Here is a 14,451-nt window from a genome sequence, read left to right as displayed (position 1 = left end):
ATAATGTTTTTCATTACGACTTTTCATTGCAGAATACTGAAAATATGGGAGTTTTGCCCTCTTCGGTACTCTGGGTTTATGAATGTTTGCTGCATTGAATTGTTGATTCTCTTCTCTGAAGTTAAAAATTCTGTTCAATTTTGGAGGTTGTGTGTAGGCTCTACTCTCATCACTTATTGATTATTAATTTCAATTGACTTTTTAAATCTTACCAAGCCTTGCTGTAACCTCCTCAGGAGGTACTCTGTGTGTGTGTAAAAAAGGGAGGAAGAATGGCAGTCTGCCAGAAAAGGCATTTACTGTTTCCAAGTCAGTAACATCTCCGAAATCCTGATCCATGAGCATTCAAAATGTCTTTCCAAGCACATGCTTGATACCTTTTCTGTAGAGCTCCTAATTGCATTAAAGCATATTCCTATATCATGTCACGTGTAAAGTTCTTAATGTGTGTAATATGTAATGGAGCTATGTAAGTACGAATGATTTAAGCTGGAGGTCTCTTGCTGCCAGTCCAAAGCATCTTTGAAATATTTTTAAATAAAGTTTAAATTCAAGATCCTGAGTCTAGAGGTTCTGTTGCATCTGTTGTAGAGGAAATCTTCTATTAGTCCTCACCTTGACAGACAAAAGAAGTAGTGGATGGCAATGTGCCATTTTAAATTACTGCTTAAATGTGTGCAATCATTCTGAGTAAGCAAAATCCTAAACCAGTAATACATATGCTTGGTACTCTAAAAGGACCAATTTCACACTATCAATAATGAAGTCCAATGAAGTGAGTCAGAATAAAGATTGCTTTCATTTAAATAAACAAATATGGTAGAATTATGCTTTTAGAACATCACACTGGGTCCTCAAAAATCTAGTTCTTTCGTAAGAGAGGTAGAAGAAAGGGGAGTGAAAGCAGTTATGAAATACAAGAAATAAGAAGTTATTAGTAATTAATATAAATAGGAAATTACAAATTTTAGGAAACTGTGGGACTTCTTCCCAGAATACAAACACCCCAACAAAGTAACCCCGTACTTCACCAAAAGCACTTGATAAATAACACAAGGTATAACATCTGTCTAGAAGAGGCAGTGCTTGTGCGTTAACTTGGGGAACAAAGGGAGTTTTAGCAGTAATGCTGATCCATCATAGTATGGAAGAATTTGAATGGCAAAGTGTTGTGTAATTTTTGTTCCATATTTAATGAGAATAGACAGAAATGATAAATGTGCTCATACCCTAGAGGGATAATGAAATACATTCCACTCTTGACAGTAACCATGGATGAAGTTAAACAGCTGTAAAAATAGACTTTCTAAAATAATGCAGGAGTTTAAAAAGAACTGGCCAATAAATCTTCTGGTCCCCTATTATGTGTCAACACTAACTTGAAACCTGGGTGAGATGGTGTATGTTGCTGGGGAGGGTGGGACATAGCTGAGACTGAACAGGATGAAGTATGACAAGTGGTTCTGCCTATTGATTGTGGGTAGAATAATGAGGTAGTAAATGCAGAGGTCTGGTCAATCAAGAATTTAAAATGTATTATTAAAGCAAATTAGCGTGTATTTACAGAAGGTTATAGTGGTTGCATCACATTGTTAGCATATGTTATTACTCTGACTAAAAAAAGGTAGCAGGCCTGGTATAATTATATAGATCTTTGAAAATATTTTACTTCAACATACAGTGCCTTAAAACATTAGAATTTTACAGAATTCTTGGAGCACACATTAAGTAGATGAAAACTAGCTTTCAGGGTAATTATTATTGGCTTTTTGTGCCTATTTTAAAGATGAAATCTTGACTTAGACTATTATAAATAACCAGGGGAATGGGTTGCTATACCCTTTTTGCAAGGTAGACTCTTAAACAATATTCACATTAGTGTGGACAAGTATGAAGTTATAACCACAACTTGCTTTTATTCCTAGTTTGAAGTGATAAATCTCTCTCCTAGGAACCTGTATTACTGGGAAAAGCTTAGTCATTGTGGGTAAAGAGCTAAATATGACACCTTGGATAGTTGGGTGGCCGAAAGAAAGCGTGTGATCCTCAGTTATACCTGTGAGAATATTGAGCAGAAGTACAGACTGTATTACGCCCCTGCTTAGTCCTGATTCAGAATAAAGTGCTCTTTCCTGGTGACCATAGCAACACATTGAAAATTTAGAAGTCGTTCAGTGAAAACTCCTGAAAGATAAAGCAGAAAAATTCAGTTGTGATGAAAAACATACTGACTGCAGTTTGTTACTTTATTAAGGACAAGGCTGAAGGACTAAATTGCTTGCACTGAATACATGCATGCATTTGGTATGGCATACACGGGTATAAAGAGAACCAGTAACTGAACTCATTGGGTGCTAAAGCTGGAGGAATTCAGATGAGCAACTAAAGTGCAAATTAACAGGGTAACAACTCTAGCTAATAAGCTTTTTGGTGGTTTCTCAGTTGCTGGAAATAATACAATCGAAAATAAATGTGTTTCTAAAAGATACGTTCTGAAGTTCCTGCTACTAGAATTGAAGCAGGAATTAATTCAGGGAATTATTATAGCCTGTATTATTCATAAGGTCATAATACATAATCACAATAACTTCTTTAGGGTTTAAAAAAAAAAAAGCAGTGTAAATGAGTCTATGAATTATTAAAGTATAGTCTTTATGGTACTATGCTAGAACATAATATGAAAACTTAATAATAGTGCATGTACTGACTTGCTTATTTAGTGATCTTTAATTGCAGGAAAGGTGTGTGTTACATAGGCCAGATACCCGGAGATGAAGTCTTAAATTTCTGAAATCACTGTGGATCTGCCTTTGGCTTTTAGTGGGTGTAGAACTTCATGTTTTCATACTTCTTGGAGTTTAGGGAATTGAGCTGATCAGATGAAGTCCTGAGCAGTTTGAGTCTTAGTTGTCTGAAAAGAGTTTGTTTTCTGGATAAATCTGGTGAAATAAATCTGAATAAATTTCTGGTGAAATCATCCAAGGAGCTGCAGCAAGCAGCTTAGAAATTCAGCTGAGAAGAGGCCTGTTGGTTTCTGATAGGTGGTTCTCTACTTGAGATTGTGCTGTTTGTCTCCTGCTTATCTTTAGTTACAGTGTGACTTTGTAAGCCACAAAATTATTATTTATTTAGGCCCTTTGAAGTACTGGGTTACAAAAGTTGAAAGGGAACTAAAATAAGGTAGTAATTAGCATAGAATTTTATTACATATCTGTCGTCCTTTGTCAGTTGTGAACTGTCAGTATAGAGGGGGCTTAAGGCAGGGAACTAAATGAGTGAGAACTTTCAGATGCATGAATTATTATACAAACTGTTGTCTAGTCTGGCAATCATACTCAGCTGTGTAACCTTGGTTGGAGTGATTTTAAAGTGACTCCTACCTCATTTTTCTGCACCTGCAAAATTATGACTTTAGTGTTTTTCTGCCTGTGGCTTGCAATGCATTGCGCTGTGTGTGCCGAATCTTTTTAACATACCAGCTCATGCTAACTTTTCTTGCAAAAGCACTGCCTGACTATTTATAAATATGCCATGCTTTGAAGCTATGGTAACTGTACTGTTTTCTTCCAGTTGGCTCTGCAGTATGTGTTAGTGGCCAGGGAGCTTGTCCTACTATCAAGCACTGTAACATCAGCGACTGTGAAAATGTTGGACTTTATATTACAGACCATGCACAGGTATTTTTTTGACATCAGTTTCTTCACTCTGATAAAATTGTTTACTGTTCTTGATTCCCATCTTAATTTATACATTTATGTTCCAGGGAATATATGAGGACAATGAGATCTCCAATAACGCATTAGCAGGGATTTGGGTTAAAAACCATGGAAATCCCATTATCAGACGAAATCACATTCACCATGGACGTGATGTTGGCGTTTTCACTTTTGACCATGGCATGGTAATGTATATATTTTCTTTTGAAGAAAGTAATATAGATGTTATATAGTTGAAGTATTCAATTTTCCCTATCATTGAAAAAGTGTTTTAAAAAACATGCTTTTACACATGAGCAGTTATTTTAAAATATGCCTGCTGTTCCTCTCTTACCCTTCAGTGGGCAATTTCACTTTAAATACAATTATAGCTGGAAAAGGTTTAAGCAAGCTTTTTGCAGTTGATTGGCAGCCTGTTACATTGAATTATGTTGCAGTGACAAAATACTTCTTGAAATAGTGTGTGACTGGTAGGATTACACTTACACTATCACTTAATTCTATTTCTTTTGAATCGGAACAAAAAGTAGGGTGTTGAAAGAATTAAAAGTGAAAGTAAGTGCTCTATGGGGACTTAATCAGTCTTACTTTAATGTTAAATCTCTGAAATAGGGTATGTCCAACTTCTCTGGGAAGAGGACTTTTCCAGCATGGAGCTCATTGTGGAATTTTAACACAGGATTTTGTTTCAGAAGTCAGGCCTTCTTTTATAAAAACATTTGTTTCTGTAGGATGAAGGTGATAACTTCCATGTACCTGTAAAGTAGCAAGTAATGAGTTTGCATAGCCCATGAAATAAACAACATGGATTTTTGCCCTGAAGTAGATTATTATTATTTAGTGTTTTGTTCTAGCAAAATATTCTGCATGTCTTCCAAACACTGCCAAATCATTGTTTTCCCTGCTTGAGTGACAAAGTCTCAGTTTTCCCCACCCAGCTGGCAAAATTAGCAGGTTTCTTCTAGTCACTCTTAAAATGGCAGATTTTTATGGACACTTTCCATAGAGCACAAGAGCTCACAATCCCCCAGGTGTAAGAAGTCAGACAAGAGACCAGAATGGCTTAGTCAAGAACTGCTGGTCAAACTAACAGAAAAGAATGAAATGCTCAGGCAGTGGAAGCAGGGACAGCTATCCTGGGAAGAGTATAGGGACACTGCCTGGTTTTGTAGGGATGGTGTCAGGAAGGTGAAGGCATAGATGGAGCTGAACTTGGCAAGGGATGCAAAGAATAATAAGGGCTTCTATAGATATGTCAGCCAGAAAAGGAAGATCACAGAAAGCCTAACCCCCTGTGAACAAGACTGGCAAACTGGTATCAACAGAAGGAGAAGACTGAAGTACTCAAAAACTTGTTGCCTCAGTCGTCACTGGCAACCTCTCGCTCGAAAGGCACTGGAGGAGCCCATCCCCGCCCCCCTTCCACCTCTGTAAGAGAAGATCAGGTTCATGACCTGAGGAACCTGAACACGTACTAAGTCCATGGGACCTGGTGAGATGCATCCGAGTCCTGAGCGAGTTGGCTGGTGTAGTTGCCAAGCATCTCTGATATTTGAAAAGTCGTGGCAGTCAGGTGAAGTCCCTGATGACTGGAAAAGGGAAACATTACACCCATTTTTAAAAAGGGTAGAAATGAGGACCCTGAGAACTACTGACCTGTCAGACTCATCTCTGTGCCTGGGAAGATCATGGAACAGATACTCTTAGAAGCAGGAGAAGATGGAGAACAGGGAGGTGATTAGAGACAGCCTGGTTGTCTTCTGTGGTAGAGTGACTAGATCAGAGAACAAGGGAAGACAGATCTCATCATTCTTGTATGAAATTCATCAATTTCAACACAATTTCAGCCAAGTGCAAGGTCCTGCACCTGGGCTGGGATAACTCTTGGTGCCGCTATAGGCTGGGGGACAGAGCAATTGAGAGCAGCCCTGAGGAGAAGGACTTGGGAGGTACTGGTGGATGAAAAACTGGACACGAGCAAGCAATGTGTGCTTACAGGTCACAAAACCAACTGTATTCTGGGCTGCATCAAAAGAAGCATGGCCAGCAGGTCTAGGGAGGTGATTCTGCTCCTCAGCTCTCATGAGACCCCACCTGGAGTCCTGTGGCCAGCTGTGGGTTCCTCAGTACAGGAAAGACACAGAGCTGTTGGAGCAGATCTAGAGGAGGACCACAAAGATGATCAGAGGGATGGAACACCTGTCCTATGAGGAAAGGCTGAGAGAACTGGGGTTGTTGAGCCTGGAGAAGAGAAGGTTCTGGGGAGACCTCATAGTGGTCTTTCAGTATTTAAAGTGGGCTTAAAGGCTTATTACCATGTACCAGTACATAAAGGGTGGCTACCAAGACAATGCAGACTGCCTTTTTAGAAGGAGTAATGTGGAAAAGACAATGAGTAATGGGTGCAAGTTACTGCTGGGGAGATTCTGACTGGGCTCCAGAAGAAAATTTTTCACCGTGAGAACAGTTAGACAGTGGAATAATCTCCCAAGGGAAGTGGTGGATTTGCTTAGGTTGGAGAGTTTTAAGACTCATCTTGACAGGGTGCTGGGCCATCTCATTTAAATTATATTATTACATAGAAAGGTTTGGACCAGATGATCCTGGGGGTCCTTTCCAATCTGGCATTCTATGATTATAAGAAAGATAGGGACGACCTTTTTCGTAGGGCCTGTTGTGATACGACAAGCGGTAATAGTTTTAAACCGAAAGGGGGTAGATTCAGACTAAATATAAGGAAGAGATCCTTTATAATGCAGGTGGTGAAACACTCAAACAGGTTGCTCAGAGAGGTGTCAGATGCCCTGTCATTGGAAACATTCAAGGCCAGATTGGTCAGGGCTCTGAGTAACCTGATCTAGTGACAATGTCCTGGCTCACTGCAGAGGGGGTGGACTAGATCACCTTTAAAGGTCCCTTCCAACCCAAACTGTTCTATGATTCTATAAAAATTACACACATAAGTACAAAATGTGATCAGAGTATGGTGAACTAAATGTCAAACTAGATAAGAGATGCTGAAGCTGATACTTCTCACTGTCATATCAAGTGTAATGTTCAAAATCAACTTGATTGCAGATTCCTTCTTGCCTTTGCAAGGGTACCAGAGAATTTGATTATCTTGCTGTGGGTGTTGGATACTGCAGGGCATGAATTGCCTATAACTTTGATGATAGGAAATAATAAGCTATATAGTCAGTTGCTTTGGGGGTTGTGTTTTTACAGGTACTGTAGATAAATAGGGAGCTCTTCTCTGGTGCTGTGCTGCTGCTGTAATGAAAGCCTTACTATAACAGACTTGTATTTCAGGGTGCTGATGAAGAATGAAGTCAGCCAAGCCAGTGCATATTTCATGTCCTCAGGAATACTAGTGCATATTCCCCTCCATGCATTTTGTTTCTAGTCTTACTACCTGACAAACTTCTTGCCTAGATATGGCTAAATATATGCTAGGCCTGTTCTTTGGCAAGATGACCGTAATCAGACCTTATGTGTAGATCTTACTTAGTCCCTGAGGAAGATAAATAATACTTGCAGAAAATACTTGAAAAAATGTAAGCAGTAGTCTTAGGTGCCTGTTGAATAAAATAATAATCTCACATAATAACACTTTTATTTGGGGAAATAAATTTCCATAATTTTGTTGAATGTTTAATGCAATTATAGCTAATACATAATGTAGTATGCTTTCAGAAAAAAAATATGTAGTTTTATGATGAGTAAGAAGAAGAGAAGCAGCTGGATTTTGAATGTTTTGATCCCTGACTGGGTGGTTTTAGGCTCACTGAATTGTGGATCTTTTTTCCCTTGTAAATACTTTGTTGCTTTAGTTCTAACCCAGATCTAGTTGGGTTCTTGATGAGTGTCTGAGAGTCTGGAAATAGTATTAACAGAAAATCAACTGTGGATAAAAACTAGTGAGGCCTTTCTCCTCTCCATCTGAGTTACTGGGAGGCAAGGGTAAAGGAGCAATGCAGTGCTAGTTGTAGCTGTTGCATTTGCAGTGTCCTGATCTCAGTGTAAGATAAACAGATCGTGGAGTGGTGTTATTTTTGTTGATGGTGTAGTCATCTTGCCAGGTCAAATGTGGTGGGATTCTGCTGTTAGGTGCCTCTTCTTCACTCTTCTGGTTACATCCCAAGGTGCATATTTATTTTGTGTTGGGAAGGATTATGCTAGCCCAGCAGAAAGGCCTTCTAACAGTCTTCTGACATATTTATTTACATGATTTTATATTTTCTAGAAATGTAGTTGTTTGGCCATTTTGCAAAGAATGGTGGCAAGCTTGAGATGTTATGTCTTGGTTTTTTATTTTCTAGTTGTTTGGACACTGACACTGCCTCATTTAAGCTGTATTAACATATTGTATAAGCGCTCCTAATCCGCTTCAGTGGATACATATATCCGTACATCCCTCCAAGACTTAAGCAGGCTCAGAAACCTGTAATGAAATTATTTCAGCTATAGAAAAGCTGTTAAAGGAGGGTGCTTCAGTAACTCCTGGGGGGGAGATGCCTGTATATAGTCTTGAGGGTTAATTTGCAACTCTAGCTAGGAGCTGCTTCTTGTTTAAGTACCAAAGTATAAATATTAAATATGTGAGTATTGAAATAGATTTAAAAAAAAATAAAATTAAAAGCCAGACAGATTTCACTTGATTAATTTTAAATAAAATTATATTTGATCTCTTTTCTTACCAGTGGAATGCCTCTTCCAATGGGATATCACAAGCAAAATGGAATAGAAATAATGTTTTCTTTTTTGTTTAAAGGAAATACTAGCACATGAAAGATAACATGAATAATATTTATCTCAACTGCAAATATTATTGAAATCTTTCTTAGTAATAAACTCCTTTGAAAGATTTCCCCACCACCACCCTTCCATCTCAAAGTCTGCTTTTGGCAGGGTCCTCTATTCTGTATGAAGCTAGTGACAGAGTTGATGAAATGACATCATTGGTAATATTTACATACTCTTTAAGTGACCCCATATTGTTCAGATACAAATCCTACATACCTAAACAAAGTAATGATTTATCTGTGTTCACTTTTCTTACTTCCCTTCTGTTATTTTGAGTGCTTTGTTTGTTTTTGTGGGTTTTTTAAATTTAATTTCATGTGACTGTTAAGTGGGATAACTACATTCCAGTCCTAAATTCCTACCCTACATGTTCTTTTTCCGTGGGTTTCTGTGCTGGAGTGCTGGCTCTAAAATGTTCAAGAGTGCTTTGTTTTTCAGCTTCATGTTCTAAGATTGTTCTTTGTGTTTTGATACTTGCAGAAACTTAACCTCTTATTTCTAAACTGGCAACATTCTGACATTTGCCTTAGTGCTTGTGGGAAATGTTTAACAAGCAGGCATTAAAAATGCAGCATGTCATTGGTAGCCCTCAGAGCCTTACCCTGACCTCTCTTGCCAGTTGCCAGAGATTAATTACCAGACATTTGTCAGAAATCGTGTTTAGTGCTTCTGCGCTAACAACAGGGATGTCCCAATTTACTGTAAGAATAAGCATAGTTTTATATTTTAAAGCTGAGATTTTGGCATAACGGTATTCATTTTCTTTGCTCCCAAATGAGAAACAGAGCATTGTTGTTCATTTTTTATGAAAGTGTAGTAGCGTAGTAGTGTAGTCCAAGATGGGTGATTATGAGTAGTTGGCAGCACGGTCTGATATGTGGTATTTAAAAGACTATTTCTATGAAGTCCAAAAAGATAAATGAAGCTTACGCTAGTTTCTATGTAGATTCCATTGGCCTTTTGCTGCAATAGCAACATTTCCTATGAGCTAAAAAGTTTCTTTTGCATCTTGAGTATAATTTTCTTTATGCTGCATTTCAATTTTCATGAAATCTGCAGCTCTCAAGTAAAGGCCATTCCAGGATTTGGGAGGCAAATCCTTAAACATATTTTCTTATGCTGTCAGTCACACTTAAAATTGACATTTAATTAAGTTGATACAGAGTCAGATAATCTTTAGCAGTAAATTTCTTTGTCTTGTTCTCCTGGTTTGTTTTTTTTTCTTACCCTGTTGGGAATACAAGTGTCAATAAATATTTAGGTAGTGTTAAGGCTTGCACAACTATATTTTTTTCTTTCTTTTTTTTGAAATATCCTTACTGTTCAAATAGTAACATTAAATACCTCTGTTTCTGTTGTAATGTTCTGTTGATTCTGTAATGTTCTAATATTTGAGACAAAGTAAAAAAAGCCCTCTTAGAAATATATGGGGAAAAAATTCCTCTGAGAAGAAAAGCAGTGAACAAAATCCCATCAGTCACAAGTTTTAAACTTAATTAAAATCAGTATTTGTTAGACTGATAAAATGCAGAAAGCAAAAAATAAATAAATCCAAGTTCAAGTTACTGAGGTAGTCTTGATGTAAAAAGTTTTTTGACCTTGTCCAGCTGCATAAGAACTCTCCTTTGTCAGCACATCAGTTTATTCTGCACACTAAGTAGCATGTAGAAACATCAACATTACCATTACTGTGGTGTTAGTTTGTTTGTGATTACTTTGTCTGCTCAGGTGATAACAGCCTGCAGCAATGTGTTCTTGCCCACACTTTTTGTCACTAGTGCTGTCATCTTCTGCCCACAGCTAATGCTCAGCCTGGTATTTTAATGTACTACTTTTTAATATTTAGGATTTTTCAAGCAGAAAGCTACTGTTAGGTATTTTGAGTCTTCTTACTTGTGGTATTTTTGCGTATGATTGCAATATTTTTCCACATGCATCCTTTATTCCCTCTTCCTTATTAATCACAGGGGCCTCTTTTTCTTACTAAGCAGTCCTGCTGCTGCCAGGTGCTGTGTCTCCAGGTTCTTACACTGTTAGTTGATGAATTATAATCAGAAACCTTCACAAAACACAAGTAAAATACCCACCACACTTGAAAATCATCTAAGAAGGATGTGGAGGCAGTACAGTGCTTGCAGTCCCTCTATGCAGAGGAGGAGTATTGACCTTCCTGACTTTAATAGCCACCTGGCAGAGTCTTCATAAAGGATCTGGGCTTCAGCTGCCTGGCAGCTGGGCAGAGCTTAAGAGCTACAGGTTGGGCAGTGTTAGAAGTGTAAGAAAGGAACAGGCTGTTGCTAATGGTGTTACTGGCTATACCTGGTGCTGGCAGCAAGCTTTGGGTTTGCAGTGTTAATCAGCCCTGTGGATAATAGATTGTCTAACTCCATACTTAAAACCACAGTTTCCTTGTTAATGAAAGATTTGTTAACTTTCCAAGAAGAAAATGTTGTCTCAGCCCATATGTGATTTTTTTGGGATCCAGAAGTTAATAATTTTAAAAATAAAAGGGGAGACATCTTTGAGAGGATGTAGTTCAAAGGGAAAACAACGTCTTTTGAGGGGAACCGCTGTGGTGGCTGGAAAAGATATCAAGGATTGTCTGGGGGCATCTTAAAGACTGAGATAAGTTTAGCCCTTCTCCCTAAGGCTAAATTTGGGCCAAAGAAGTTGTTGGTTTCAACAGAGAAGAGCACAGGAAACAGGCAGTCTGGGAATGAGATGGTTGCTCAGGACTGTGGAAGAGCATGTGTTTCTGACAAACAGTAATCCTTTTGGTTTAACTGAATTCAGTGTAATGATTATGCACGAGTGGTGTTCAGATGTGGTCTCAACAAGTGCAGAAGTACACTGAGTTTAACTGCATCGGCTCAAAGTCAGCAGTTCGGCTTAAGCTGAATGCTTGAGGTGAACTGGACTTTTTAATGCAATTTCTCTTTATGAATATTGAATGCTATTTGATCTTACCTAGCAGAAAGCCTTGACTTTCTGACCCAGCAGTCAGCCTTATAAAGGAATCTGAGATTTAGGTTATTTTTTCATCTCCCCCTTTTGAGAAGCATTTCCGTCACAGAGGTTTACAGCAAATTCTAAGTTTCTTCTGAATTGGTGGTCCTATTTTATTTTTTTTTAAGAATGTCATTTTGAAGACTGTTTTCTACTTTTTAAATAAATTACACTTGTACTCTACTTTCAAGTGATGTTAGGTATTCTAGGACATAGTGGGCAGAGTACAGTTAATCCACAGGTACCTCTCTGAAGTTGCATGTTGTGTAGAAACACTGGAACACAAGCAGAAGTGGAGGAGCCTTCTCTTTCACTTCATTTCCAAGCAAATTTAAAAGTTACACAGTAAAAGGTACTGTTTTCAAGAATTAAAAGGATTTGTATCAAAAAATTCCTGTTAAATAACAATACTTGCTGATAAAACATTGTGATAAACCATATGATAAAAGCTCTGCTTGTTTGCAGCTTCTACGTGGCATCTGAAATGGCTGTGGAAGAAGTGTATCCAAAATAGCTCTTTTCCTTCATCATGTTGCTGTAGTAGCAACATATTTGGCAATCAAAGGGGGAACATAATGGATGTAGTAATGAAAAAGATACCAGACCATGTATAATAATATTTTAATTGTCATTATATATTCCATTAAGAAGATTAAGCTTTCCTTTATACCAAATTGTCGTATTAAGTTTCTCTGAGGCCTTCATTTTAAGTGACAATAAGGAAAAAAAGTGGTTTCTTCTGGGATAAGAGGTCCCAATGTCTGCCCTTTGGCGTGAAGGTGTATCTCTGTGGATATCTCCTTTAGATTCCCCTGTCAGTGTGTAGCTTGCTTGAGTACTCATAAAACATCTTGACTCACTCTGATGAAATCTAAATCCTTGAATAAAATATATTCTGAATGTTTACAAAAAGCAGGCTTTTTCAACTTTATCATCCAGAGAGGCCTGGGTAGCCACGCTGTGCACAGTGATAGTACGTTTTTGGAGAATGTTTAATCAATGCAGAGCCTTTCCTGGCTGCAATCCTCAAACTAGGGAGAAATGCATGCTGTCTTGATTTCCTTATTGAATTGTATGTATTTCTGTTTTTTGTAATCAAAATGAAGTCCCTTAACAATTCACACCACATGAGTAATACAGCGGTGAAACAGAGTGCTTTCTAGCTAAGTTGGCAGAAACTTGAGTAATTTCCACATGATAGACAGTAGAAACTCTAGGACTTGGGTGCTTGTGGTAGTAGCAGATAGATAGGTAGTACTTTTAATTAGCTATGTAAGTACTTAGATACTGTCAGTTTTGGTGCCGATTCCTTTTAAATTATTGTATTTAGAGGAGAGGGAGGGGAGGGAATAGCCTTATTTTTGTAAAGGACTTTTAACAATAAACTGCGTATTTTGTCTTAAGGGCTATTTTGAAAGCTGCAACATACATAGGAACAGGATAGCAGGTTTTGAAGTGAAAGCCTATGCCAATCCTACAGTAGTTCGATGTGAAATCCATCACGGCCAGACTGGAGGAATCTATGTTCATGAAAAAGGAAGAGGACAATTCATAGAGAACAAAATCTATGCAAATAATTTTGCAGGTGTTTGGATTACCTCAAACAGTGACCCAACAATAAGGTATCGTTTTTCATGTGAATACTTTTACTACTTAGAGATTTGATGGGGATGAGAAAAGTGTGTTTATATTTAATTTGTTTATAATGAGCTGTAAATACTCCTTTGTAAAAGTGAAATCGCTGTGTTCGCTTGAACTGTATTTCTAATTTGCGTGTATATTGGGAAGTGTGTTTCTCAAAGAGACAGAACAAATTCTCTCTTTCAAATCTGAGTATTGTAGTCCTAGATGCTACATACATGTGTGTAGTATTGTAGAGTGTATTATAATCTTTTCATATTGTGGATGCTTTTTTTCTTAGGGGCAATGCAATTTTTAATGGGAATCAAGGTGGTGTTTATATCTTTGGTGATGGAAGAGGCCTTATTGAGGGAAATGACATTTATGGTAAGCTAATTTGCTTATTGCATCTTGAATTCTGAGAAAAATTAGTATGTAAGTTGTATTAAATAACATTTTTGTTAACAGGTAATGCATTAGCAGGAATACAGATTCGAACAAACAGCTGTCCCATAGTTCGACACAACAAGATTCATGATGGTCAACATGGTGGAATTTATGTAGTAAGTGTTTCCTGCAAACAGGCTGACAAACTTGTTTTACTCTGTGTAAAATGATTGCACTTACAGGGACTGAACTTCTTGTGTTATAAACTAGATTAATGGTAAAAGACTGGTGCTGCTACTCAAAAGATGGAAGCTCTTATGAATGCCACTGAATTATTTCTGTTACAATTTAAAATGGGATGGATGACAGAATTTTACCGTGTCTTGATTGAAAGCTTTTTAAAGGCTTAGTATAAATGTAGTTTGGAGTGTAATGTGTTTGCCACTAACCTCAGAAAATATTTTGTTTTGCCTTCAGGATGATATACATTGCAGTTGCTGTGCAGTCGTGTATTGTAGAAGTGAGGAATAAAGCGCAATTTCCAGCGTGTGCAAGGGCTCTGCTAATTGAACTGAGAGAGCTGTCAGGTTCCCTTTAAGCCATATCAGAGTCTGAGAAATATTTGTGTATCTCTCTGCCAAAAGTTACCTGAGGTTCAGCTCATGCTGCTAGTGTGCAGCTTCGTCTGTTCATGCTATAAATCTACGCAGAACAGCTTACCTTGACCAAGAATACTCTTGCTTTACTCCTAAGCACAGTAGAGAGAAAACATGCCAATGTTTTGTCAGCCTCGTGAACAGGGCTGGGTGTAGGTTTACGTGCCAGGTGCCACAGTTTTCATCCAACTTCATGGCACTGGGGAGGTGCCTCTCCTTCCAACAGCTAGCAGAGACTTGCAAATACTGCTGCAGAGCCTTGA

The 14,451-nt window shown here is 38.0% G+C and overlaps 1 protein-coding gene across 2 annotated transcripts in view; it reads left to right on the top strand.

Annotated features, from left to right (window-relative positions):
- Window positions 1-14,451, top strand: part of FBXO11 (F-box protein 11) — a 72,927-nt gene that overhangs the window by 51,653 nt on the left and 6,823 nt on the right. For both annotated transcript variants that reach the window (XM_051616073.1, XM_051616071.1), the window contains exons 10-14: window positions 3,571-3,677; window positions 3,764-3,901; window positions 12,930-13,147; window positions 13,447-13,532; window positions 13,614-13,708. In XM_051616073.1, the coding sequence (XP_051472033.1) occupies window positions 3,571-3,677; window positions 3,764-3,901; window positions 12,930-13,147; window positions 13,447-13,532; window positions 13,614-13,708 (644 nt within the window). The remainder of the gene's footprint in view (window positions 1-3,570; window positions 3,678-3,763; window positions 3,902-12,929; window positions 13,148-13,446; window positions 13,533-13,613; window positions 13,709-14,451) is intronic.

Source organism: Apus apus, chromosome 3 (assembly GCF_020740795.1).
Source record: "Apus apus isolate bApuApu2 chromosome 3, bApuApu2.pri.cur, whole genome shotgun sequence".
NCBI classification, from domain to species: Eukaryota; Metazoa; Chordata; class Aves; order Apodiformes; family Apodidae; genus Apus; species Apus apus.
The sequence above is the reverse complement of the archived record's forward strand: the minus strand, read 5'-3'. Positions and strand labels throughout refer to the sequence as shown.